The 26,263-nt window shown below is 48.2% G+C and overlaps 1 protein-coding gene across 1 annotated transcript in view; it reads left to right on the top strand.

The window, feature by feature from the left end:
- CLPB (caseinolytic mitochondrial matrix peptidase chaperone subunit B) overlaps window positions 1–26,263 on the top strand; it is an 83,926-nt gene that overhangs the window by 22,127 nt on the left and 35,536 nt on the right. Inside the window, exons 4-5 of the mRNA XM_042459832.1 lie at window positions 10,095–10,192; window positions 23,389–23,503. Of these exons, the coding sequence (XP_042315766.1) occupies window positions 10,095–10,192; window positions 23,389–23,503 (213 nt within the window). The remainder of the gene's footprint in view (window positions 1–10,094; window positions 10,193–23,388; window positions 23,504–26,263) is intronic.

A 26,263-nucleotide genomic window follows, 5' to 3' on the forward strand; every position in this document is an offset into this window, starting at 1 on the left:
CTTCTTCTTCTTCTTCTTCTTCTTCTTCTTCTTCTTCTTCTTCTTCTTCTTGCTGCAAGCCCAGAAGTCCCACCTTTGCTTTGTCCCCGTTCCCAGCCAGACACCCACCTTGTGACTTCCTTTTGTCCTGAATTTGGGTGCCCCCCCTTCTCCTCCCCATCCCTTAATACAATGAAGCTGGCTATCTGAGGAGCATCCTTTCCTTTCATCCCAGGGCCTCAAACTCATCATTGACTTGATGGCCTTTTAACAGTGTGTTTGCTTTCTCTTGTTCCCAGCGTCCCCTTTGTGAAGACTTGGAGGCTGGAGAGCTGGACACTCCCTTGGTGCCAACACACAAGCGGTGCCCTTTGCCCTGTCCTGGAGCTCCTCCGCCACACCTGCCTTCCTCCACTTCCTCCTCCGCAGCAGCAATGGGCAGCTCCCCTCTGCCCTCAGGGCCAAAGCCATTAACTGCCCCCTCTGCTTCGATGTGGCCACCCCAAACGGTGATGGCGGGGTGCTAGTGTGTCTGTCCCTTTCAGGCCTCCACTGCCTGGAAAGTCCCCCCCCCATCCGTTCCTTTGGCCTCTGGCGTCCCCTCTGCTGAATCACTTGACCCTTCCTTGTGGTCAGTCTGTCCGTGGCCAGCAGACCGTGAGGTGAGATGTGCGCCCCCCTTTCTCTCTTGTCCGTCTGGGGGCTCCTGACCTGAGATTACATTGGGGAAGGGGTTCAAAGCACCCCCTTGCTTTGCTTGCTTGCTTCCTTCCTTCCTTCACAAAGCATATTCTCCAAGCCTTATTGTGTTTGTGTTTCCTACTCGATCGATGGATCTTTTTGTATTCCTTTCATCAGAGAAACAGGGCACAGCACACTTTTTCAAGCAAGCCAGTCACTTATCAGGGCATTTCCACGGTTATTGGGACGCCAAAGTTTTTGTCCAGTTTTTGGCTCTGGGGCAATTTGCAGCCATAAGTTCCACCATGAGATGGAGGAGAAGGCAGCCTGGTTTCCTGGCTCTGGGTCCCGCTATTCCTTCACCAGCCAAAGTCCCCAGTGGTCCTCTGTGGACCTTGCTTTTCTGAATCACTCCGGATGCTCTCAGCCCTTCCTGCTGGACTGTCCATTTTGTTGGGGGGGGGGGGTGCTTTTGTTTTTCATTCCTCATGTTCCTGGGCTTCTTTCCACACAGCCCAAGGCCAGCACTTAGATTTCAACATCCTGGTTAGCTGATCCCTAGCCCCTACTGTTGGGAAGGAGAGTCTAAACCTAGAGAAGGGTAATACTTGCTGAAGATGCCTATTCCACTGTCAAGGAACTTGTATTATCAGGAAGCTCTCCTAATATTTCATTAAAATGCCCTTGTAATTTGAACCTGTTGGCTTGGGCTCTGCCCTGTGAAGCAACAGGAAACAAATGTGTTCCATCGGCAATGAGACAAGAAAATGGCTGCCTTTTTTAGAATGGAAAGATGACTAGGAGCGGGAAGGGCACTGTGAAAAAACTGAACAAGATCCTAAAGTGTAAAGAATACAAATGAGCACCAAAGTGTCTCTGTCAAGAGAACCACACATTTATACAGAGATTGCACAGTGGGGCCATCTTATATCAGTGGGGGTTCCATTCGGACCCCCTGCAGGATGGCAAAAACCATGGTACCTCAGGTCCTGTGGTTTTTAATGCATGCAGCCGCTTTGCTGGGACTGCGTGCATGCATGCCCTTTAAACTCAGTGGGGCTTGCCATCCGCAGGTACTCAGAACCACCATGGGTGGTTGTGGCCGGCACGCTGTTCTTCAAGCTTACATTGCACCCCAGGATTTTGCTTCAGAGTAGAGGGCATCTGAAGTCCCCTGGCACAGTTTCAGGCCACGCATGTTGCTCTGCCCCCAGAATCAGGGAGTGTCTGCTAAAAGTTCCTCCATTTAGCAACTTGACTCTGCCCTCAACATTTCTTTGCCATTAATATTGGGGGTGTTTGTTAAAAAGTTGCCCTGTCGAGGGACGGTCACCTATTTCTTCACTCTGTCCTTGAAATCAGGAAGTGTCTGCTTTTTAAAAAGTACCTCCACATCTGGGGACTGTCGCCCTTTTCCCGCTCTGTGCCCGGATCCCTCCCTTTCACTCTGCTCACATTTACAAAGATAACGTGATAAATTCCATATCGATCCCTTCTGTTGCACTGTAAATTTTGCAAAAGATGATTAAATGGCGCAATAGAGTCTGCCAGAGCTGGAGCTCAATATGTGGCAAGCCGGCGGTATCAACCCCCAACCCTCCGTACCTCCGAAGGCCTCTTGCGCCAACCCCGGCCAGCTCCAGACCAGTAATTAAACTCCGCCGAGACCGGGACATAAAAACCAGTCTTGTCATGGCTCCAACAATCCAAATAAGAGCCTGGCCCGCAGCAGCAGCATCGGCCATGGTTTTATGTCTGTGTTGAAGCTTTTAAGGCTAGCTTTCTCCCACCGGTCGAGCGGAGGGCAAGCGGGGCCTTGGAGGTCTTTCTGGCAATTTGTAAGGCATTTAAAAGCACGTCCGTCCGTGGGATGGGCCACAAAGCTACAGCTCAGCCCAGCTGGCCTTTCCTTACTTCCTGCGCATGTGGCATAAAGGAGTCCAGTCGGATGCTCAGCAGAAGGAAGAAACCCCTTGCTGAAGAGGAAGAAGAAACCGTATTTTCCTTTATATAAAAATCCCATCTCCGTGGATGGAAAACCATCTGGAGAGGGGGCATACTGGCTCTCCACACACCCAGGGCAAGTGAATGAAGAGTCCTAATTTTAATATGGTTGCATTTGGCTTAAATACCCTAAACAGGCGACAGATCCCATCTGATTTTGGAATCTAAGAAGGGTCAACCCTGGATGGGAAAATGCCAGTGAATATGCCAGATGCTAGAGGCTCTAATTCAGAGGAAGGAACTGGCAAAACCACCTCTGACACTCCCTTGCCTAAGAAAGCCCAGCGATGTTAACTGGTGATTTAGAATCCTAGAATTGGAAGAGACCCACAGACTGGACCCATCCAGTCCAACCCGCTTCTACCATACAGGAAGACACCATCCAAGCCCTTCCTAGAACAGATGGCCGTCCAGACTTTTTAAAATCCTCCAGAATCCAGCCTCTGCTTAAAGTCCTCCAAATAAGGAGACTCCACTATTTTCCAAGGGATTGTGTTCCACATTCGAACAGCCCTTACTGTCATGAAATTCCTCCTAATGTTTAGCTTGTTCTGTGTTCTAGTCTCTGGAGCAGCAGAAAACAAGCCTGCTTCCTTCTCAATATGACCTACCTTCCGATATTTAACATGGCTATCATGTCCCTTCTTAACTTTCTCTTCATAGAATCCTAGAATTGGAAGGTACTCCAAGATGCCCTCCAGTCCAACTCCATTCTGTCATGCAGGAACTCTCAATCAAAGCATCTCCAACAGATGGCCATCCAGCCTCTATTTAAAGCTCTAAGGAAGGAGACTCCACCATATTCCATTGAGGGAGTGTGTTCCACTGTCCATTGACAGCTCTTAATGTCAGGAAGTTCCTCCTAATGTTGAGGTGGACTCTCTTTTCCTCTAGTTTGCATCCATTGTTCCAGGTCCTGTTCTCTACAACAGCAGAAAACAAGCTTGCCCCATCCTCAATATGACATACCTTCAAATACTTGGGCATCCTTTCATGGATGGGCATCCTTTCTTAAGTGCTTTGGATGTGGATTCCTGCATGGCTGAAGGAGGTGGACTGGATGGTCTTTGGGGGATCCCTTCAAACCTTCTGTGATCTTATGTTGAGGTTGTGAGTTCAAGGCAGGCCTGGGCATTTTTCAGACCTTTTGGAGGGTCAGCTCCAGGCCTGGGGTGCCCTCCCTTCCTAAGGTCTGAGGCATGTGAAAACGCCAGTGTGGGTCAGAGCGTTAGACCCCCTTCCTTTGCAGAGATGGGTGCCATGTTGGCACAGGGGGGCAGCAAGTAAAGCCATGGCCCTTTGGGCACAGAGGCCTCAGTTTGTTTGTGTGTCTTTGGAAAAAAACAGATCCCTATCTACCTGTGAAGCCTGTGCTCTGCCCCATCTTGGAGGCCCATTTATTTTCCTGCAAAAGAGGGTGATCATGTTAATTCGATCAGGCGGAGGCTCCGGAGGACAGGAGTCTCTTCCTATTACTTTAACTAGCCATGCAGAGCAATAAGGATGTCGGGGCTTGTCAGGGATGATGGCTGATGACACGGACGCCTCCCTTTGTGCCGTGCGACGGAGGGGGCCCCTGCGCTCTTCCTCCTCCTGGCAGGCCCTGGACCTGGGAGTCTTTTTTCTGGGGTGGGGGGATTGGCACTTGGAACAGCAAACCTAACCTTTCACTCCCAGATTTGGGGTCAGTTTCTGAACTCTTGCAAAGAGCATAGCTCTGCTGAAGTTGTTGGGGGAGCCTCCCAGTCCGTTAAATGCCCTGGCTCTCCCCCCTCCCACCCGCCTTCCTCAGTTTCATTTATATGGTGCTGGGGGTGGGCAACTCTCAGAGGCTTAGGGGTGAACTGGGAGGGCCCCCTCCCACTGTCTTCCCCACCCAGTTTCCTATGTTTTTAGGCCCTTATTTTTCAACCTAGAGGTCAATTTATGGATCACATTATGGGGCAGGACAGCATCTCCCAGTCCTAAAACGGCTGGGGGGGGCATAAAAAATATGGCAGAATCACCCATCACACCCCAAGGGGGCATTTAGGAGCATGTTATGGAGGGCTGTGAAGGCCACAAAAATGGCTGGAGGGGGGCACATTTTCTCCACTGCTGATGTTGAGGGTCCTGCCAATAGAGAGCTGATTGGACACTCCTAGAATCACATTATCATCATCATCATCATCATCATCATCATCATCATCATCATCATCATCATTTTCATTTATACCCCGCCTTCCTCCCCGAAGGGACCCAAGGGCAGGGTTGTAACTGGGAAAGGAGGAACACGAGGTCATTGTCCACCACCGCCACCAGTAATGGGAAGTGGTTGACCTTCCAGACCCACATAGGCCTGTCCACAACCGTTCCAACTCCCTGGGCCACCAGCCCCACAGAATGGGCCCATTATCTCCCACTTGGGGCAATCTGGATGTAGCTGAGGGTGGCTTTCCTGAATCAAATGGAGCCCTTGCTGAGCAAACACACAACTCAGAAGCTGCAATGGTCTGGAGCCCGGAGGGCCTCACGGCCCCCTTTTTTGGTCCCTCTGGGGAGCCATGGCCCCCCCCCCCCCCGGCACCAGAGTAGATGTGATGCCTGACCACTTTGGGCTGCCATTTAAACAAAAAATGAGGCCCTGAGCCCCCAACCCTGACATAGTGCAGGAGGCCCTATTTTGGCAGAGGATTTGGCCAGAGAAGAGGGTTGGAGGGGATCTAGGGCTGCCTGGGGCTCACAAAGGACCTCCCCATCCATGTGGCCCATGGGCTTTGTGCTTTCCACCCTGCTGTAAGTGAATCAAGCCAGTGAGCCAGTCTGCCTCCTTCCAGGGCAGACCCAAAGGGAGCTGCATGCCTCCAAACCATGCCACTTTGGGCCAGCAGAAGGGTTCTCCTTTCCCCTAAACATGGCCTTGTCTGCTGTAGAATTTAGCTTAAATTTGTTTAATAGGGGAGCAGTGGCTCCATTGCCACGAGGGCCATAAGCCCAGCTGTGCCAGGCGATGACAGGAACTGTCCAGATGCCCGGCCCAGTTTCCAGCACAGGTTCAGCCCCAGAGAGCTCCCTTGCAGCAACCATGAAGCCAACAGTGGACTTACCACTGGCAGCAGCGCTAGACCCACTGACCCTCCCTGTTCCTTGGCACAGATTGGCACTGCCTTCCACCAGCCCTTTGCATTGGCAGAGGTCATCTCAGCAGAGCAGCCCCCAGGGTCAGTCGGTGGCTGGTTTTGCATCTTGCACGCAGACGCACACACAGATGCACAGTTTGCCAGAGAGCCACCGACGGACAGAGTGGCCTCCCATCCATAATCCTCTCCCTGAGCCCCCCTGATATTGACAGTTATCTGGAATCCGAAGGAATTCATGACAAATGATTAAGAGGATGGAGTTAATAAAATTTGAAAAATTGAGACCCGTCACTCCTCTAAACTTTTTTCAATACCACCGATAGAAACATATTTCCCCAATGAGTGACCTTCTGCAGCTGCTCCGTTTTCGCAGAGCTGGGACTGAGCCGGCCAGCTATTTATCAAGTATTATAAGCTGGGGGGGGAGGTAGGGGGAGCAAAGTTGTTGGCAGCAGGTGCGTGGGGCGGAGGGGCGGGTGGGCACAGGCTTTGCGCTGCCTCTGGCGTCGTCCAGGTGTGCCTTTCCTCCCGGAGACGGATGGACAGTCCGTGGGAGGTGACAAATGGCCTCCCATCCAGGCGCAAAGGCAGGACCCCTCAGCTGGGCTGACTGGTCAGTCAGTGAGTGGCTGCGGCTTTTGGGGCCAGCTGGCCCTGGGCCCCATGGAGGGCCTGAGGTCAGCCAGGGGCTCAAGGGAGACAGTGGCCACCTCTGCAAAGAAGCGGGGAAACAGCAGGACTCCAGAGCAGCCTGACATCGAGTTATTTATGGGAGCATAATATTTTATTGCCGTCGGTATTGGAGGTGAAGATCGACCGGTTTTTGTACAGTCTGGTTCTATCAATTATTGCGGCAATTAGTCAAGTCGTCACAGCCATTAACAGGGGGATTAGACCAATATTGGTTAGCCTCTGCTGCCGCTATGAATAGATCAGTAGGAGGACATGTAGGCCACCTAAGAGGAGGAGTAGGAGGAGGATAGCTCCTTGGAGGGGAGAAAGTTTCCCATCTTCCTGCTCCTCTTTGGGAACAACACAAACAGATGCGTATGCGGCAGAGATGTGGGTGACTGTCTCTTTAAAAGACACCGAGTGGCCGGGGCTGGCAGTATATAATCCCACCCGTCCCGGTCATATCCTTTATTGGATGTGACAAGGGCTCACAACAGAAATTACTCTGCGCCGGAGGTTTATGGAGCACATTTTTCATTCTGTAAGCAAATATAGATCTCTTTATGCCGGATCTTGGAAATAGCTAATTTCTGCCTCGCTCTTTCCGATTCCTCCCCAGCGCAGAGGCGCTTGCGGTGACAGTCCCACTTGCACTTTGGGGAAAATGGTGGGTTGCAGAGGTTTGCACAGAAGAAACCTCAGTTGTACAGCGAGAATAAATATCACACACACCTGTTGCTTTTCCTCAAATCCTCCTGGATGGTGAACTTGGTGATGGTTTCCTGCACCAAAGTCAGGCTTTCTCTGCCAAGCTCTACTCGGTCTCTCTTGGCTGCATCTGTCGTTGCTAGCCAGGACGCGGGTTTTCCAAAAAAGTGGAACTGAACAGTTCCTGGAGATGTTTCCAGAAAGCTGTGCAGTGCTCCAGATACCGTTACCCAATTTAGCATGTTTGGTTTAATATATTCCGCTCAAATGCATTCAGAGCTTTATGTGCTTTTATTGGGATATTAGTAACAATGCTAAGAGAATAGCATATGCTTCTCTTATTTAACAAGAAATGACTATGCTAACAAAACCACTATATTTTAAGATCACACAAGGCACTAGAATCCCGTCTGATTTCGGAAGCTAAGCAGGGTCAGCCTTGTTTAGTCCTTGGATGGGAAACCACCCATGAATTACCAGGTGTTGTAGGCTGTTTTGCAGAGGAAATAGTGGGCAAAACTACTTCTGAGGATTCCTTTCTTAAGAAAACCCCATGAAATCTGTGAGGCCACCATAAGTCAACAGCTGACTTGAAGCTCCCCCTCCACCCAATAGAGAGCTATATCTGATATATCTCATATCAGCGGTGTAAGTTCCTTTTGCTGAGTACCTTCACCTTGGCTCACTAGATCCATTGCCAGCTAAGAAAAGACTGGTTCATTTCAAGGAGCCGAGCGTTCATTGTCACTAAAGGCCGGGTGGGAGTCTGTGGGCAGCCCACCACCTTTTTCTTGACCGCTTGTGATTGATTCGGAAGGAAGAGGTTTTGCAAAACAGGAGCATGCTTGACGGGGAGTTCATTTGTTAGTCTCTCCCTCTGAGCTCTAGGGTTTGTTGAAGCTTATTTTAGGAAAATAAAGGTAATATCCTATATATAGCCCATCAAACATTATGGATTGCAGTACAACTGGATAAACGTGTCTAGATAAACATTGGAAATTTTCCTGGAAAGTTGCTGGCAAGTCCCTGCTCACCAGTGGACAGAGACCTTTGACAACTAGGGATGACGCCTGGGACCTTCTGCATGGTGCGCCCATGGGCTGCCCTTGAATGGAGACCCCTCTGACAGCATGTCCTGAAGATGTGACCATGTTCCAGAGCCTGAAGGGCTATACCACCAGATTTTGGGCTCCTCTGTTGCTCCATATCACTCTTGGTCTCTTCTTCATCTCTTGTGGGGTGGGCTGCTTCTTGACAAGAAACCCCCCCCCCCCAAAACAGCATAGAGTGGCCCTGCAGAGGGATTTTTCATCTTTAAAATACAGCTCTTTGGCTGCAAAGCAACCTCTTCTATCTGAAAGGGGGGGGGGCTGCCATGTCCTTTGGGAGGTTGCTGGGGACCCCAAGGGCTGATCTGGATGCTCCCCCCAAGGGTCTCGTGTGCCTGTGGGGCCACACAATCCCACCCCTGTCCTAGAGTGTGGAAACGTTAACGTTTTTTAAGGAATGTAATGCCCAGAATCCTCTCAAATACTGGCTAGGAGATTCTGGGAGCTAAAGTCCAACAAGACTAAGTTCCCCAAGCTCTGGTTTTGGGAGCGTCTCTTGACCCTTGCAAGTTGAACTCTTCGATGGGTAGTTTGTGTGTTGCTCATAGACCTTATGGCATTCCTGGTTGGTTCTTCATTGGCTTATGGCAAATTCTGCCCTCTGAGTAAGAAGAAGAACAACAGGGTGAAGAAGGTCTCTTTCCTTTCCCTTCTCCTGCAATGAAGGGCAACTGCTCTTCTGTCTTGGGCATTCCCAGGGTTGCCCCCAGTAGTTAATTCTCCAGCAGCCTGGATGGTGCTGTACTGCTGCCATTCGTTCTGATTTGTGCCAAGTCAGCCTGGCCCACCTGTTGCTCTTACCCAAAGCATACTTTCTCCTTTGCTAGTATTGTCATTATTTGTAAAGCCCTGGATATGCTGTAAGCGTTGAACAGAAATAAAGAAGAGTTTGCAAGCCTACAGACTTGCAAATTTAAAATAGAGAGAACAATTTAAAACATTTAGAAGAGAGGAGAATTGGGCAGAAAGTTGACCAGGTGGGAGAGGGAAGAAAAAAGCACTAAGTAATCCTAGAGTACAAAAGAAAAAGATAGATACTATAATGTGTATAAAATAGTACATATAGGATATATTTCTTTCTTTATTTTTTAATATTATATCATTTATATCCTGTGTTTCCCTCAGTATGGGATACAAGGCAGCTCTCAGTTTGGGAAGTTTTAATAATCTCTAATGAGGTGAGTTTTTGTATTTTTAATGATCTCCTAAAAGTGACACCCATTGAATGTTTGAAGGGAAAACAACTCCTCTATATCACATCTAATCATATAGAATAGGAAAGAAATGATACTGCAAAATAGTACGTATGGGACAAAGTAGAGGAGTGGAAAGATGAGTTTTTAATAAATCTCTGGAAGTGTGACCTGTGGAATATTTGAAGGAAAAGCAACTCATGTAGTCAGAGGAAGAGCAAGAGGGAGGTTAGGATTAGGCATGCAGAGCCAGGCAGTTCCTCTTGTCCTTCTTATGGACTCAAAGGCCTTGTTCCCTGCTCCAGAGGCCATGGGGTGGAGTGAGGGGCATATTGGTTTTCCGATGCCATGCGCTGCGCCTCGCTCAATTCTACATGGCCCCTGTCCCTGGAGCAGATTTCTCCTGCCAAAGGCTATTGTTGATGGTGACATCTCCCTTTTGTTGCCTCCTTTAGGGTCCGTACGTGTCACCACTGGCGGCGCATTGTCCCTTTCCGAAACAGGGCCAGTCGGAGCAAAGGTTAAAGAGGACCCCGGATTGCTTAGGGGCTGTAAGCTGCCCCCATCATAGGGTTCTTGTCCCACATGTTGAGCCCCATTTCTTCCTTCCTTCCTTTCTTTCTTTCCAGGTGCCAACCCCCTGCAGAGAAACGAAATGGGGCACATGCCCATGGATTACGCCCGGGAGGGAGAGGTCATGAAACTCCTGAAAGCATCTGCAACAAAGGTGAGCATTCAGAAAGGCTGCCGGTTTCACTGTTTATACAGGAAAAGGAAGATGGGAGGAGGGCAGCCCTGGCTCTTGGCTTCCAAGGGCAACCTGCTGGCAGCCCCTCTGCTCTCTCCGGTGGCTAAATGAGGCTGGCTTTTTTGGGATACAGGGGCAATGGAGTGACAGGTTTGCTAAATAGCAGGAAAATCATAGAATCATAGAGTTGGAAGAGACCACAAGGACCATCCAATCTAACCCCAATCTGCCATGCAGGAACTCACAATCGGAGCATCCCCGATTGTGAGTGCAACTATTAAATGAAGTGCAACTATTAAATGTAACTATTAAATGAAGTCTCTGCCCAAAGCAAGCTACCTAAAGCAAATCCCACTGAGTATCTTGTCCTCTATCAGCCAACAAGAGCCCAGAGAAATAACATTGGAGATACCCCAAGCCAGTCATGTTCCTCTCCTCACCAGCCCTTCTGGTCGATGCCAGGCTCTCTCTGGGCAATTCTGCAGGGGCTTTTATAGACACTCTGGACAACGTGTGCCCCCACTTTAACTGCTGTGGCGTAGTGTTGTGGGACCATGGGATTTGTAGAGTTCTCATGACAGAGAAGGCTAAATATCTCACAAAGCTACAAGTCCCATAATTCCATAGCATTGTACCATGGCAGTGAAAGTGGTGTCAAACTACTTACAGGAGCACCTTCTCCCATTTTGTCCGCCCCACCCCTTATGGTCCTTTCAGATGATCTTACTTGAGTCTAGAAAATCCAGACTGTCCACTGTCAACCAGAGGGCCTTCACTAGTGCGGCTCCTAGGCTATGGAATGGCTTGCCGGAGGAGATCCGCCACATTGCCACCCATGTGGCCTTCAAAAAGGCTGTTAAGATGGAGCTCTAATGGCAGGCCTTTCCAAATTAGCCTCCCCTCCCCGAGCACAATAACATCTTCCTTTCCTCTTTTCCCCAACTCTGTTGATTTGATCGTTATAACATTTTATATTGTAATTTATTTAATTTTGTTTTATAATTTGGGCTGGAGCTTGGGAGGGGGATAAATTTTAATTGGATTTGATATGTAACACATTGTTTTTACATGTTGTAACTCACCATGATTCCCCATCAAAAAATAAATTATTATTATTATTAAACTGCTTTATTTCTGCAGTCTGGATGCACCCTGACATAAATGTCTAAGCAAAATAATAATGCTTATTGTGATAAGTGGTTATCTGTCTTTATGTCTGATGGGTTAAGGTTGCAGTCTTAACAGGTGGTTGGTACCATTTCCTCCTTACATTTCATGGTTGTGCTGAATACGTGCCCTTTTATAAGCAGAATCAGATGCTGGGCTAATACAGGTCTTAGCTTGAACCAAAGCTGCAGAAGCTTCCAGGAGGAAGGAGCTAAGAAAGACCACCCCAAAAGGGCAGCATGCCAGCGGCCTAGTTCTCTCCGGAGAGAAGCTCCAGCTGCCACACCGTGTGGCTTCCCTCTGGAGTAAAAAGAACCTGGTGCTTCCGGGTTCTTCAGTGCCTTAAAAAGAACCCGCACTCGTGCCGTCACCAATGTGTGTCATCGGGCAGGCGCCGTTTGGACACCGTGCAGTGCTTATGTCACAATGGCTGCGCCCTTATACATGGGACGCAACCATTAGTACGCCGTCACTCTGTACTAGAGTTAGGGACCATGCAGTTGGTGCGCGCTCCCTAACCCCAGTATCGCCGCTGCCACGCCCCTTTCAGCCCGTCTGTCTCAGGTCAAAGTTAGCATATCAGGTCAAGAAGGGCAGTTCGATGGGACAGGTTGCAATGCACACATCATCTTGATTCTCATCATAACAACTTTCTTCCATTTTCCCCCTTCTACACTCTCTGTAGTTGGTTGCGCCTTCTCCAAAGAAAGACTTTTGACTTATATGCTGGACACAGATAGATCCCATCCAACGTGGCTGATGGCCAACCCTGATTGTGCCTCTCAGTGACCACACTGCCCTTTTGAATGTCACGGAAGAGGAGAGGAGAGGAGGCAGCAGCCTATAAGGTGGCCCATCATTGCTCTCTGCTTCTGCTAGACCAAGACAACTGTGGGGGCAGGGGGGGGGAGGCAGTGGCCATTTATCAGGGGCCCTCTTCCCCAGTTGCTCTGGGTCTTCAGATGTGAGCAGATGGGACACTATGGCACTTCCAGTTTTGTTTTTGGCTGATTGGGAAGCAAGGAGGTAGAAAAATGGGGAGCGGTCTTGAAATGCAGCTGTGTTTTCTGGAACTGGTTACTGTGGAAGGTGTTGGAAAGGAACTTGAAAGAAACACTAGAGCCCGTTTGTACCACTTGGATGCATATGTAGGATGGAATCGTGAAGCGCACCATGACTGCATGGCCCCAGAGAGGCCAGCTTGGTGGCATCTCAGTCTGCTTAGGTGCGGGACCATGCCAGCATCCATCCTTCTTGGCCAGCAGATACAGTATAAGCGCTGAGGTTACTCTCATAGAAGAAACTGGGAAGAGCAGCCATGTTGCCAGTTCCAGAACCTTTGGAAAAGAGCAATGGGTTTCCTGCATTGGCAGAGGCCTGGGCAGAGTGGCTCTTGAGCTCCCTTCCAGATCTACAGCTTGGGAGCAGTGGCTTTCCTGCTGAGGGTTACCTGTTCTTCCAAATTCTGGCACCATTTGAAGCCCTGCCATGCATGCAAGGCTGGAAGGTGTCCCAGCTGTTCCTGGAGCCGAGTCCTGCCCCAGAAGTGGGGGTGGGATGTGGGGGGCATTGGAGTTGCCTTGCCAGGACCCACATGCCATAGGACAGTGACCAGTGTGGCTATCGGTATCCCGGTGGCACTCAATCCAAGCACTCAGGGAAGGAGTGCTTCTCTGTAGTAGTCAGCAAGGGATAGAGAGTGCTTGGATCGAGTGCCACCGGGATACTGTTTCCAATGTATATAAAAGACATGTCAGAAGTTGGATTCTTAAATCTCTGCAAGGAGCGAGGAAACAGAGCGAGAAGGCCTTGTGAAGTTTAATAGGCCTCTGGAGCCTTCCTTCATCAAGAAAAGCAGGCCCTTTTGAGGGGGGGAATTGCCAATTATTAGAAAAGTGTCTTCTATTTTCTGATATAAACCCGTCGGATGATGTGGGGAGAAGAGCTGCAGGGAGATTGGCTCATGGAAAGGTGTTGGCGAACGAAATGGCCCCGTGTGTGTATAAAACTGATGCGCTCCTCAGGGCTGCTCCGTGATGAATGTGCCACTGAGGGGGACACAATGGTGCCGGCAGAGACGGTGGCGGCAATGGCAGCAGAAGGGTTGCCCAAACTGCTCTCCATCCTGCTGAGAGTCTTTGAGAATTTATTGCCCCTTTTACTCACTGCTGGAGGATGGCTTGGTGAGGCTATTAACAGCATGGATGCTTCCCATCTGTTTTTTTACATGTGCTGGTGACAAGAGCAACAAGGAGTGTTTGCGTGTGAATTTAGTTGGACTTTCAGAAGGGTCTCCTGCTTGCTTGGTTTGGACAGATCTGGCCCTCAAGGACGGCCACATTCTTGTTGGAAGCCTTTGGGACGCGGCCAGAGGAGGAGGCGGTCAGTGGGTGGCATTTAAGCCGGCTGGTGGGCTGAGGGTTGTGAGGAGCCACAAGGGCCTTTACTTCTTCATCTGCTTCTCCTGTTTGCTGTATGATTCTGGGAAGGTGAGACATCTGACACATCTGCTGACCGACTGCCTGCCTTAAGGGTTCTTCCAGTGTGTGTTGAGCCCAAGGCCAGCTACTGACCTCCCGCTGGTCTGGTCCAGGAGTGGGAGATGAATGGACAGATGCAGAATTAGGAGAGACTGTGTCGCCTGGGCAGAAGAGCCCTTGGAGGCCTTGTTGGCTGTCCTGCAGATCCTAGTTGAGAACCTTTTGGACCGTCGGAGGCAAAAGCAGGGCTCTGCCAGTCTTCTGATGCTGGGGTTTCGTACAGCTTCCATATCAGACAAAGGCTGCCTTGTGTCTTCACTGCAACTATAGCAGCCTCCTTGGACTTCTTACAGCCAGGCCAGGTTGGCACTGGGGCTTCCCTGCTTTGGACCTATTATGAGATGCAACTCATGGGAAAAGACCATAATACTGGGAGAAGAGGAAGGCAGTAGGAAGAGAGGTGGATTGATTCAGTGAAGGAGGCCATGGCTGTTGCCTGGAGTCTGCAAGACCTGAGCAGGCAGTTGATGATCAGGGCTCTTGGAGACTGCTCATTCACAAGGTCACCATAGTCAGAGCCAACTTGATGGCAAGTAACAACAACAACAACCCAGGTTGTCACTGCCTCATAATGGTTCTTTATCCAGCCGTGGTACATACCAGATGAAGCCACTGCCCATTTTGGTTTTTCCCAGGGACTTGCTCATCCCATCCTGGGGTCAGCCAGATCTCTTCTGCCTGTCTTCCTGGCCAAAGATGCAGGTCCCCTGATGGAGAACAGAGCATGTGGTCAGGTCCATTTGGGCATCTCAGGGTGCCCAGCAAATGAGTTTCCCAGAGACCAAAGATCTTGTCTCCTTGCTATGAAAATGGGGTTGATGAATTAGGAATCTACAATGTAGGCCTTCAGGCTGTAATCAGGAGGCTGCAGGACATTTTTGTCACCTGGTCATTGGAAGTAGCAAGCCTCCTTTGTGCCAAGATATCCTTGGCCTGTGCATAGCTCCGAGCAGCTTCTCCTAAGTCATACGGAAAAGACAGCTGCTCAGTTGTGAATCCACACTATGGCCATATTTCCACCCACCAAACAACTGGCTGTGCTTTCAGGATCCATTGTTAGCTTACACGAGAATTCTCCATGTCCTCATTCTTCTTAATATCTGGAGGATTGGTTGAGTAAGTCTGTTGCAGCAAAACAGCAAGCAAACCTTTGCAGGCATGTGAAAGACTAACAAACTGTATTGTGACAGAAGCCTTCACCTACTAGAACCTGCGCTCAGGCCTTAAGAGAGAGTTTAAAGACAATCTCTCCTTGAACCTCATTGCAAAAGTCCCATCTCATCTGCCAAGTATGCCTGCAACTTCAAGAGCCATCTCTTGGAACAAAACTCTATAAGGAAGGTAAAAGGAATTTGTATTCTTGAAGATCTGGGATGAAGAGACCTGCCATAAAATCAAAAGTTCTTCCTAATGTTGAATTGGAATCTCTACCTGTAGCTTGCATCCATTGCTCCGTTGTGTCCTATTTTCTGGAGCAGCAGAAAACAAGCTTGCTACCTCATCAATGTGACATTCATTCAAATACTTAAACAGGATTATCATATCACCTCTTAACCTTCTCTTCTCCAGGTTAAACATCCCCAGCTCCCTAAGGCGTTCCTCATAGGGCTTCATGGTTTCCAGACCATTCACCATTTTGGTGGCCTTCCTTTGGACATGCTCCAGTTTCTCCACATTCTTTTTGAATTGTGGTGCCCAGAACTGGACACAGGATTATTCCAGGTGAGGCCTGACCAAAGCAGAATAGAGTGTCACTCTTACCTCCCTTGATCTGGACACTGAATTCTAATCCTGCCTTTGGGGTTATTAGCTACTCCTAATTTGGCGTCATTTGCAAATCTGATAGGCCTGGCTTTTATTCCACACTCTCAACTTTTATGCTAGTTCCCAGGATTACATCACCCTTCTGCTTAAAAAAGAAAAGAAAACCCTTCTTCATTGTCCAAGAAGACTGTGGCCTCTTTTTGCAAACTGTTTGTACAAAGGGAACTTTGTTTTTGTTCCTAATTTCCCGAGCTTCTTCATTGGACTACAGTTGTTCCCATAAATGGAGGGATGTGACTGGGAGTAGTGCCAGGGTGGTGAATAGGCAAGAAAAGGCCAGGAGCCCAATTACCTGCTTTGGAAGGAGCCCACTGTTTCTGCTTCAAGGTGAGGCTGCCTTCAGGCTAAAGGAACAGAGCCTCTCTCCTTGGCAGACATTGGAGGTATGACTGAAAAAGGAGACTTCTAGGTAGGGCACCATCAGCTAGATGAAACTGGTGAGAGGCTTGGCTTGGACCCTTGGCCCTCATGCGGTTGCCCACCTCTGTTTGACCCCTTGGGAGCCCTGTGACGCTATTTCAGCTTCTTATTCTGTTTTGATTTTCTGTATTACAGCTTCAAAAGATGAAGATAAGGAGGAAGTACAACAGAAGGGGTCTGAATGGAAAGGAGTGTAATCTGGTCCTTCCATTGGCTTGCTTTCTCAGCAGAGGCTCCTAAAGGGAGATAGTCTCTTTCAGGTGGTCTGGACAAGAACTGAACAGTGGATGGAGCCTCCTTTGAAAGGTTGACAGGTCATCTACAATCCCAGGAAAGATTCTGGAGCAGATCATTAAACAGAGAGTCTGTGAACATCTAGAAGGCAATGCCATCATCACAAAAAGTCAACATGGGTTTCAGAGAAACAAGTCATGCCAGACAAACCTAATCTCTTTCTTTGATCAAATGACCAGCTTGGTAGATGAAGGGAATGCTGTGGATATAGTATATCTTGATTTCAGTAAGGCCTTTGACAAAGTTCCTCATGACATACTTGCAAACAAGCTTGTAAAAGGTGGGCTAGACAAAGGAACTGTTACATGGATTTGTAACTAGTTGACCGGCAGAGCCCAAAGTGCTCAACACTGGCACCTTTTCATCCTGGAGAGAAGTGACCAGTGGTGTCCCACAGGGCTCTGTCCTGGGCCCAGGGCTATTCAGCATCCAAAGGAGTGTCCAAAGGAAGGTGGCTAAAATGGTGAAAGGTCTGGAAACCATGTCCTATGAGGAATGACTTAAGGAGTTGGGGATGTTTAGCCTGGAGAAGAGACGGTTAAGAGGTGATATGATTGCCCTGTTTGAGTATTTGGAGGGATGCCATATTGAGGAGGAAGCAAGCTTGTTTTCTGCTGCTCCAGAGAACAGGACACAATGGAGTAATGGATGCAAGCTCCAGGAAAAGAGATTCCAGCTCAACATTAGGAGGAACTTCCTGAGAGTAAAGGCTGTCCGACAGTGGAATAAACTCCCTCGGAGTATAGTAGAGTCTCCTTCTTTGGAGGTCTTTAAGCAGAGGCTGGATGGCCCTCTGTCGGGGATGCTTTGATTTGGATTTCCTGCATGGCAGAAGGGGGTTGGGCTGGATCAGGGCCCCTGTGGTCTCTTCCAACTCTATGGTTCTATGATTTTATCTCTTGGGGGTCCTTCAGAGATGGATTTCCTGCAGTGGCTGGGGGTTGGAATCAGTGGCCCTTTACGGTTCCTTCTGACTCTGTAATTCTATAGTTTGGGGTTTACTCAGAAGCAAAACCCAATGGGGTCTTAATCCAAGGCAGGCGTACCTAGGATTCCATCCTGAATGGGTTGTTGTACCAGTTGCCATTGCAATGAGATCTACAAGTTGATGGCTTGCTTGGCCAAGAAACTTCTCTGTTTCTGAGAAAAAGGGAAAGGGACCTGATTTTTCACACTGTGGTCTTCCTTCCAAACCTTCTGATGCTCAAGATGTTCCTGGAATAGAAAAGACTCTTTTATTCTCACTGAGACTAACCAGGTCTTGGGCTTTTTTTACATCTCCCCCCCCCCCCAGCCTTCCTGTCAGTCCGATCTCTGATAATATATATTACCACCAAGCCTATTTTATGTATTATTTTGTTCTGAAAACGTTTGTTTTATAAAAAGGCAAGCAAAAAAAGAATTGGCCAATATATTCAGAAAGACATAGATGTATTGATGGGGCCGGCTGGTGATTGATGCAGTGCCTGGAGGGAGCGACTTTGTCGGCTGGGGCTCTGGATTCAATCCAGCAAGTGCCCTTCCGTTGCTCCGTGGGGATCTTCCGGGAAGTTATTGCTCCATATTGCTGAAGCATTGGGGCGGATGGGGGTTCGCCTCCGTCACACGCGAGGCAGAGAGCGGCAGCAACAGCCAACATTGCTTTGGCTCTTTATCTCATTTTTATGTATATATGTATTTATTTATTTATTTTGAAAAATCCTAGGTTAGTGGAAAGCACTGGCAAACTGTCCTGATGACTCTTTGCTGCTGGATTTGAAGCTGCAGAAAGCAGGTTACCTTTCTGCTGTTCCCAAAATGAGTGTGGGCTTTGGTGCTGTTTCTGCGAAGGAAAAGATTTCGGACTGGAGGTGAAGGATGCTTGTTTTCTGGTGCTCCAGAGACTAAGACTCAGAGCAGTGGATGCAAGCTACAGCAAAAGAGACTCCACCTAAACTTTAGGAAGAACTTCCTGGCAGGAAGAGCTGTGGAAGATGCTATTGCCTCACTGGAGGCTGGTTTTAAACCGAGGCTGAATGGCCATCTGTCTCAGGGAGGAGGACTTGAATGGTGTCTTTCTGCATGGCAGAAAGGGTTGAACTGGATGGACCTCAAGGGGGGCTGCCTGGTCCAGACACCTGCCAGAGCAAGAAACACTCCTGAAAGATTCCCATCCAGCCTCTGCTTGAAGACCTTCAAAAATGAAGAGTCAGCCCACCACCTCCCACTATTGATCAGTTCTTAGAGTAAAACAGTTCTTCCTTATGTTTAGGTGGAATTGCTTGTTGTTTGTATCCATTGGTTTGTCTTCCAGTTTCTGGAGCAATAGAATCTTCCACTTGGCAGCCCTGCGGATATTTAAAGACTGCTGTCTTGCCATTTCTCAGTCTTCCCTTCCCCAAGCTAAACGTATTAATCTCCCTCAGTCGTTCTTCACAAGGCTTGGTCTCCAAATCTTTGATCACCTTGGTCAGCCTCTTCTGGACACGCTCCATCTGGTCAGTCTCCTTCTTGAACTCTGGTGCCCAGAACTGGACGCAGTACTATTCCAGATGAGGCCTGACCAAAGCAGAGTAGAGTGGCACTATGCTCTCCTTTGATCTAGACACTACACTCCTATTGATGCAGGCTTGGATTGCATTGGCCTTTTTAGCTGCTGCATCACATTGTTGACTCATGTTTAGCTTGTGGCTGAATTGACTGAGGAGCTAGCCTGTTTGCGGTCAGCTGTGTACTTCTGGAGAGGGGTATAAAAACTGCAGCTGCTTCCTACTTTTTCTTCCATCCCAAGGGGGAACCTGCCTCTCTGACCAGGAATTTGTTTTGAAATTGGAGAGTCTGTGGTTCCAGCTCCCCTGATGGCCCCAGACTCCCCCCCTCCATAGACACCCCTACTTCCTCATCTTACCAATGTTGGCATGCCAGGGGTTTATTTTATTTATTTAGGTATTGATACCCCGCCCTTCAGCCCTAATGGCTCTCAGGGCAGCTTACATTTATTATTTTTAACCAGACAGTTCCCTGCCCTCAGGCTTACAATCTAAAAGACACGACACAAAAGGAGAAGGGACTGGTGAGGGGGGCAGGGGATCAAGTCCAGCATTCTCCTCTCCCTCTGAGGCCTGGACCAAGGCAGATGGACCGGAGGGAGGACTCTGCTTCTTCCAGGCAGGCCTGGTGGAGCTAGCCTGCCTCTCTCCCCTTCAAGATGGTGGCTGAAGGGAGGGCTAGTCTTCTTCCAGGCAGACCTGCTAGTTGCTAGCTCCGCCCCCTTGTGACTCACAGATGTGACTCACAGAAGCTCCGCCCCTTCAGCAACAAGCACATGGTCTGAATATGGCTGCCCAGCTGCTCCTCTCCTTCTCCTCTCTCTGGCCGGACTGTTCTGGAAGACTCTGGAAGGTGGTATATAAAGCTAGTTGCTAGCTCCGCCCCCTTGTGACTCACAGATGTGACTCACAGAAGCTCCGCCCCTTCAGCAACAAGCACACGGGATCCTCAGCACTCCCCTCCAGCACCACTTCTCAAATGAATTGCTTTTCTTCCTATCTACTTTCTTCACCATTCAGCTCTCACATCCATACATGGGGATGATGGGGAATACAGTGGCTTGGATGATTCTAACTTTCAGGGTCAGTTGAATCTCTTTGCTCTTTAGGATCTTGCCTAGTCCTTTCATGGCAGCCCTTTGCGTTCCTAGTCTTCTTCTGAGTTCTGACTACAGTGCCCATTCTGATCAATATTTGATCCAAAGTATGGGAACTCATTAGCTGTTTCAGTTTTCTCTTTATCTAGGAGATAATGTTCAGCATTAAGCCTTCCTTGGCACTCATGCTTTATGCACATGTGAAGGCGCTGTCTTCACTTGTTCCAGGGTTGAGGACTCCCATTGCAGCCCTGTTTGGGGGTAAGCAACAAAGAGTCCCTCACTTAATCCAGACATACCGGATGATGATGTTGTTGTTGTTTGCAGTCAAGATGATTGCAGTTTACGGCAACTCTATTGAGTGAGAGACCCACAAGAATCCCAGTCATCAAGAGCCCTACTCAGGTCCTGCAAACTCAGAGTTGTCATTACTTCCATGATGGAATCAATCCACCTGTAGCACTGTGTCCTCCTTTTCCTCTGCCTTGCCACATTTCCCAGCATTCTTGTCTTTTCTAGTGAGCCAGGTCATCTCATGATATGCCCAAAGTACAATAGTTTGGATATTTTTGGCTTGCAGGGATTGTTCAGTTGGTCTCGAACCCATGTATTTTTCTTTTTAGCCATCCACAACATCTGCTGAACTCTTCTCCAGCAGCACGTCTCAGATGAGCCAATTCCCTTCCTCTCGGCTTTCTTCACTGTCCTGCTTTCACAGCTGCCAAGAAAAACTGGATCTTATCTAGGAGCCCTGATGACGCAGTGGTTAAATGCCTGTCCTGCAACCACTCACTCAAAACCAGAAGGTTGCGAGTTCAATACCAGCAAAAAGGGGCTCAAGCTTGACTCAGGCTTCCTTCCAAGGAGGTTGCTAAAATGAGGAGCCAAATTGTTAGGGGCAATGAGCTTACAGTTGTAGACTGCTTAGACACTGTTACGTAGTTCAGTATGAAGCAGTATAGAAATGAAGCTGCTTTATTTGTTTTGTTTTGTTTTGTCCAGTGTCATTGTTTGTTTGTTTTTCCACAGTGAGTCGTGTTTTCCATGTATCTTCTAAGTGAGTGCATCCATTTCCCCACCTTGGGAAGAAGCCCAGCAGGGGGTTAAATGGGATGCCCAGATAACTAGGTAAATATATAAAAGCATCTGTACCCAGATCTGCTCCAGCTTCCCATCCGTCACAAGTAGACAGAGAGAGAGAAGAGCAGAAACCCACTTGTTTCCAGAGGAAAGGCTTGTTGCCTCATCCTCTTGCCTCCTGGGATGCTGGGCCAGATGGATGAACAGTGAGACCTCTCTGGCTCTTCGCTATTTAGCTTGACTCCCTTATGCCCATTTCATTGTGTGGTATAACATTCTGTGAATTGCTCAGTAATCCCTCCTGTCCCATCCTTTGCAAGGGGAGAAAACAGACTCTGAGTCAAAGGAAGATACCCAAATCCAGGCAAGAGAGAAGCGATGAGGAGCTAGTTAAAGCCTGGACATGTTCCAGAGACCTGGCTCCATTGTCCAGTTGAGGATTCCTGTGGCCGCTGGACAAAGACTTAGGCCAAGACATGAGGCCTTCCCTTGGTCTTCTGCAGCCATGCTCTGCATTCGCCAAGGAAGAAGTGGGGATTGCTCTCCTCATAGAATCATAGAGTTGGAAGAGACTGCAAGGGCCATCCAGTCCAGCCCCCCCGCCATGCCTCCCCAACAGTCCTCTTCCCAAGGCTTCCCATTTGGGGCAGGGGATGGGGAATTGATGGATGCGCAATGATCAGCTGTGTCTGGTGGTCTGAGCACTTGATCATCTCTGTCTTGGGTCAATTTCCAATTTGGAAGCAGACAGCAAATGATCCCCCTTTCATTTTGCTGTGTTTTTTCCTGTTTCCTGAGCTGGGTCATTGGTGCCTTTGGGCCGGTGGACCTCCTGGTCTCCTGCATGCGCAGTTGATTGCAAAATACCAGGTGGGTCAGCTGTGCAGGACCAGGCATTTAGGTCACCAGAGTCTGAAGGGTCTGTTTTACCTATCACTTTCCCTCTTGATGATCTGTGGCACTGCTAATCCTCTTTTATCTGGAAGGTCTGAGGGATTCTTTACCTTTTTCTTTATTTTTGAGTTTATTCTCTTCTGCTTTCTCTGCTTTTTTGAATTTTCTTCCTAGTATTTTTGTTTTTGTTATGTGCTTTCAATTTGCTGCAAACTTATGGCAGCCTTAAGATGAACCTATCACATGGTTTTATTGGCAGAATTTGTCCAGCGGGGTTTGGCCACCCTGGCCTTGCTCTGTGGTTGAGAGAGTGTGACTTGCCCAAGGTCACCCAGTGTGTTTCCATGGCCAAGTGGGGATTCGAACCCTGGTGTCCGTATCCTAGTCCAACACGCAGACCACTACATCACACTGGCTCTCAGTAGTACATTTAATAAGAATAGAATTTTTACTGCCTTCCTATCTTACTGTGTTTGTGGTGAGGTACAGACTGCCCAAAAAGAGCGGCCTGCCAGCGGCCTAATTTCCTCCGGACGGAAGCCGCAGCCATCAAACCATGCGGCTTCCCTATGGAGGAAAAAGAACCCGGAAAGACCGGGTTCTTTTTGCACTGCAGAGCCAACGTAATGAGTGTGCCAGTGGTGCATTCATTACGTAAGTGCCTTGCGGTGCCATGCGGACACTGTGTGGACACTGTGCAGCGCTTACATAACAATGGCGGAGCCTGTGTACATAGGGCAGCACCATTATTACAGTGTCATGTTAGGGTTAGGGACTGTGTGGTTGCCATGTGGTCCCTAACCCTAAAATAGGTGTTAGTACAGCACATCATGCCCGTTTGTATCGAGCCTGTGTGTCTTGCTTACTTCCCCCTTCCAACTGTTCTGGCTATTTGATATGAGCAGGAATAGTTGGATATAGATGTTTTGAAAAACAGATAGTACAGTCGGCTCTCCTTATCTATGGATTTTGTATGCACAGATTCAAGCATCCACGGCTTGAATTCTCAACTATATACTCAAAAAAGTATAAATTCCAAATAGCAAACTTTGATTTTCCATTTTATATAATTCTCACCATTTTGCTCTGCCATTATATTTAATGGGACTTGAACATCCACAGATTTTGTTATCCACTGGGGTCCTGGAACCAAACCCCAGCAAATAACAAGGTCCCACTGTATATATTGAGAGGATGTGTATACTGAAAAGCAGCACGCAAAGAAACATACTAAATAATAATACCCATTTCCCATAAAGAACCTGCTGATGTCAGAGGTACACTTGTGTTGCATGGCTAATTGCTGAATGCACTTCTTTCCCTTCCCACAGTTCCGGGAAGATCAGCGCAAGAGAGAAATAGAGGAGCGCCGGAGGTTTCCTCTGGAGCAGAGGCTCCGTGAACACATCATTGGTCAAGAGAGCGCCATCACAACTGTTGGGGCTGGTGAGTTTGGGGTCCCAGGGTTTTGTTAGCCAGATGCTTTAAAATCCCTGCTCAGCAGCTAATGGGGCACATAGAATCATAGAGTTGGAAGAGACCACTAGGACCATCCAGTCCAACCCCCTGCCATGCAGGAAATCCAAATCAAAGCATCCCTGACAGATGGCCATCCAGCCTCTGTTTAAAGACCTCCAAGGAAGGAGACTCTATCACCCTCCGAGGAAGGAGTGCGTTCCATTGTCGAACAGCCCTAACTGTCAGGAAGTTCCTCCTAATGTTCAGGTGGAATCTCTTTTCCTGGCGCTTGCATCCATTGTTCCGGGTCCTGTTCTCTGGAGCAGCAGAAAACAAGCTTGCTCCCTCTTCAATATGACATCCCTTCAAATATTTAAACAGGGCGATCATATCACCTCTTAACCTTCTTTTCTCCAGGCTAAACATCCCCAGCTCCCTAAGTCGTTCCTCATAGGGCATGGTTTCCAGACCCTTCACCATTTTTGTCGCCCTCCTTTGGTCGCAATCCTTTCTGAATTGTGGTGCCCAGAACTGGACACAATATTCCAGGTGGGGCCTGACCAGAGCAGAATACAGTGGCACTATTACTTCTCTTGATCTAGACACTATACTTCTATTGATGCAGCCTAAAATAGCATTGGCCTTTTTAGCTGCCGCATCACACTGTTCACTCATGTTCAACTTGTGGTCTACTTGGACTCCCAGATCCCTTTCACACGTAGTTTCATTCAGCCAGGTGTCTCCCATAATCCTATATCTGTGCATTTTATTTTTCTGCCCTAAGTGCAATACCTTACATTTCTCCGTGTTGAATTTCATTTTGTTAGCTTTGGCCCAGCTTTCTAGTCTATTCAGGTCATTTTGAATCTTGATCCTGTCCTCTGGGGTATTAGCTATTGCCCCTAATTTGGTATCATCTGCAAATTTGATAAGTATGCCCCCAATTCTGTCATCCAGGTCATTGATAAAGATGTTGAATAGCACTGGGCCCAGGACATGCCCATGAACGTTTGTGAGCCCACAAGTATTTAGTGTTTATATCATCATTTGAATATTGTCTTGTAGACCCAATTCCTCACAAACTTAACAAGTTAAGGCATAATATATACTTAATAAAATTTGTTCTTTGCTATCAAGCCAACTTCAGTGGCCACCCATTGAAGGAGAGATTCAAGAAGGTCATCAGCTGCCCATCTCAGGTCTTGCAAACTCAGGGCAGCCATTGTGCCTTTCTTGAAAGAGTCAGGCCACCTTGTTCTTTTTCTTCTGTCTTAAAATGCTACTATCTTTTTCAGGGAATCATATTTTCCCATGATATGTCTCAAATATGATAGTCTCAGATTAGTCATTTTGGCTTCTAGTGAACATTAAGCCATAATAAAGTACAACATTTCATACATAATAATGAAGATAAAGAGAGCCAGCATGGTCTAGTAATGTGAGTGTTGGACTATGACTCTGGAGACCATGGTACGGACCGGACCCCCTTTCCTCAGCCATGCAAACCTACTGCGTCCCCTTGGCCAAGTCTCATTCTCTCAGCCTAAAACGAAGGCAAAGGCAAGCCTCCTCTGAACAGATCTTGCCAAGAAAACACTGTGATAGGTTCACCTTAGGAAATGACTTAAAGGCATGCAACAGCAACAACAACAACTGCAAAGATAAAAGATAAGAAAATACCCCCTTAAAAGACCCTTCTGCCGCCAACCAGTTGAGAGCCAAAGGCCCATTGAAATAAAAAGCTCTGCTCTGTTCCAAAGTTTAAAAATCCAAGTCAGTTATAAACAGTTAGCAACAGCCAATAACAACAGCAACAAAGAGGGCTATAAAATGGAACACTCTGTCAGCATGTTATTCAAACTAAACAAAACATTAACTGGTAGCAGTTATAAAGCTCAAAGAAGGCCATAAAACAGTAAAATAAAGAAGACAAAGAGCCCAAATACCCTTAAGGCACTATCAGATCCTGCCTGATCTAGGAAACTAAACAAGGTAGAGATTTGGTTAGTTATCATTGGTCCAAAACACACTCCAGAAATAATCCAGTTTGAGACCACTTTAACTTCCCTGGCTCAGTGCTAGGGAATCCTGGGAATTGTAGTTTTGTGAGGCATTTAGCCTTCTCTGTCAGAGAGCTCTGGTGCCACAATAAACTACAATTCCCAGGATTCTCTAGCACTGAGCCAGGGCAGTTGAAGCAGTCTCAGACTGGATTATTCCTGCAGTGTAGTTTGGATTGTAGAATCCTAGAGTTGGAAAAGTCTCCAAGGTCCATCCAATCCGGTCATCTTCTGCCATGCAGGATGACACCATTGAAACCCTCCCAGTGACCCATCCAGCCTCTGCTTAAAGACCTCCAAGGAAGGAGACTCCACCAAAATCTAAGAGGGAGCAATGTGTTCCACCGTCGAACAGCTCTTACAGTCAGGAGGTTCCTCCTAATGTTGAGGTGGAATCTCTTTTCCTGTAGCTTGCATCCGTTGCTCCGGGTTCTAGTCTCTGGAGCAGCAAAAAACAAGCTTGCTCCCTCCTCAATATGGCATCTCTTTAAGTATTTAAACAGGGCTGTCATAACCATCGCTTGTCCAGGTTAAACATCCCCAGCTCCCTAAGGCATTGCTCATAGGGCTTCATGGTTTCCAGACCCTTTGCCATTTTGGTCACCCTCCTTTGGACACATGGCTCCAGGTTCTCAACATCCTTTTTGAATTGTGGTACATAGAAATGGGCCCTGACCAAATCTCTCTG

This window comes from Sceloporus undulatus, chromosome 3, assembly GCF_019175285.1.
Source record: "Sceloporus undulatus isolate JIND9_A2432 ecotype Alabama chromosome 3, SceUnd_v1.1, whole genome shotgun sequence".
In the NCBI taxonomy this organism is placed as follows: domain Eukaryota; kingdom Metazoa; phylum Chordata; class Lepidosauria; order Squamata; family Phrynosomatidae; genus Sceloporus; species Sceloporus undulatus.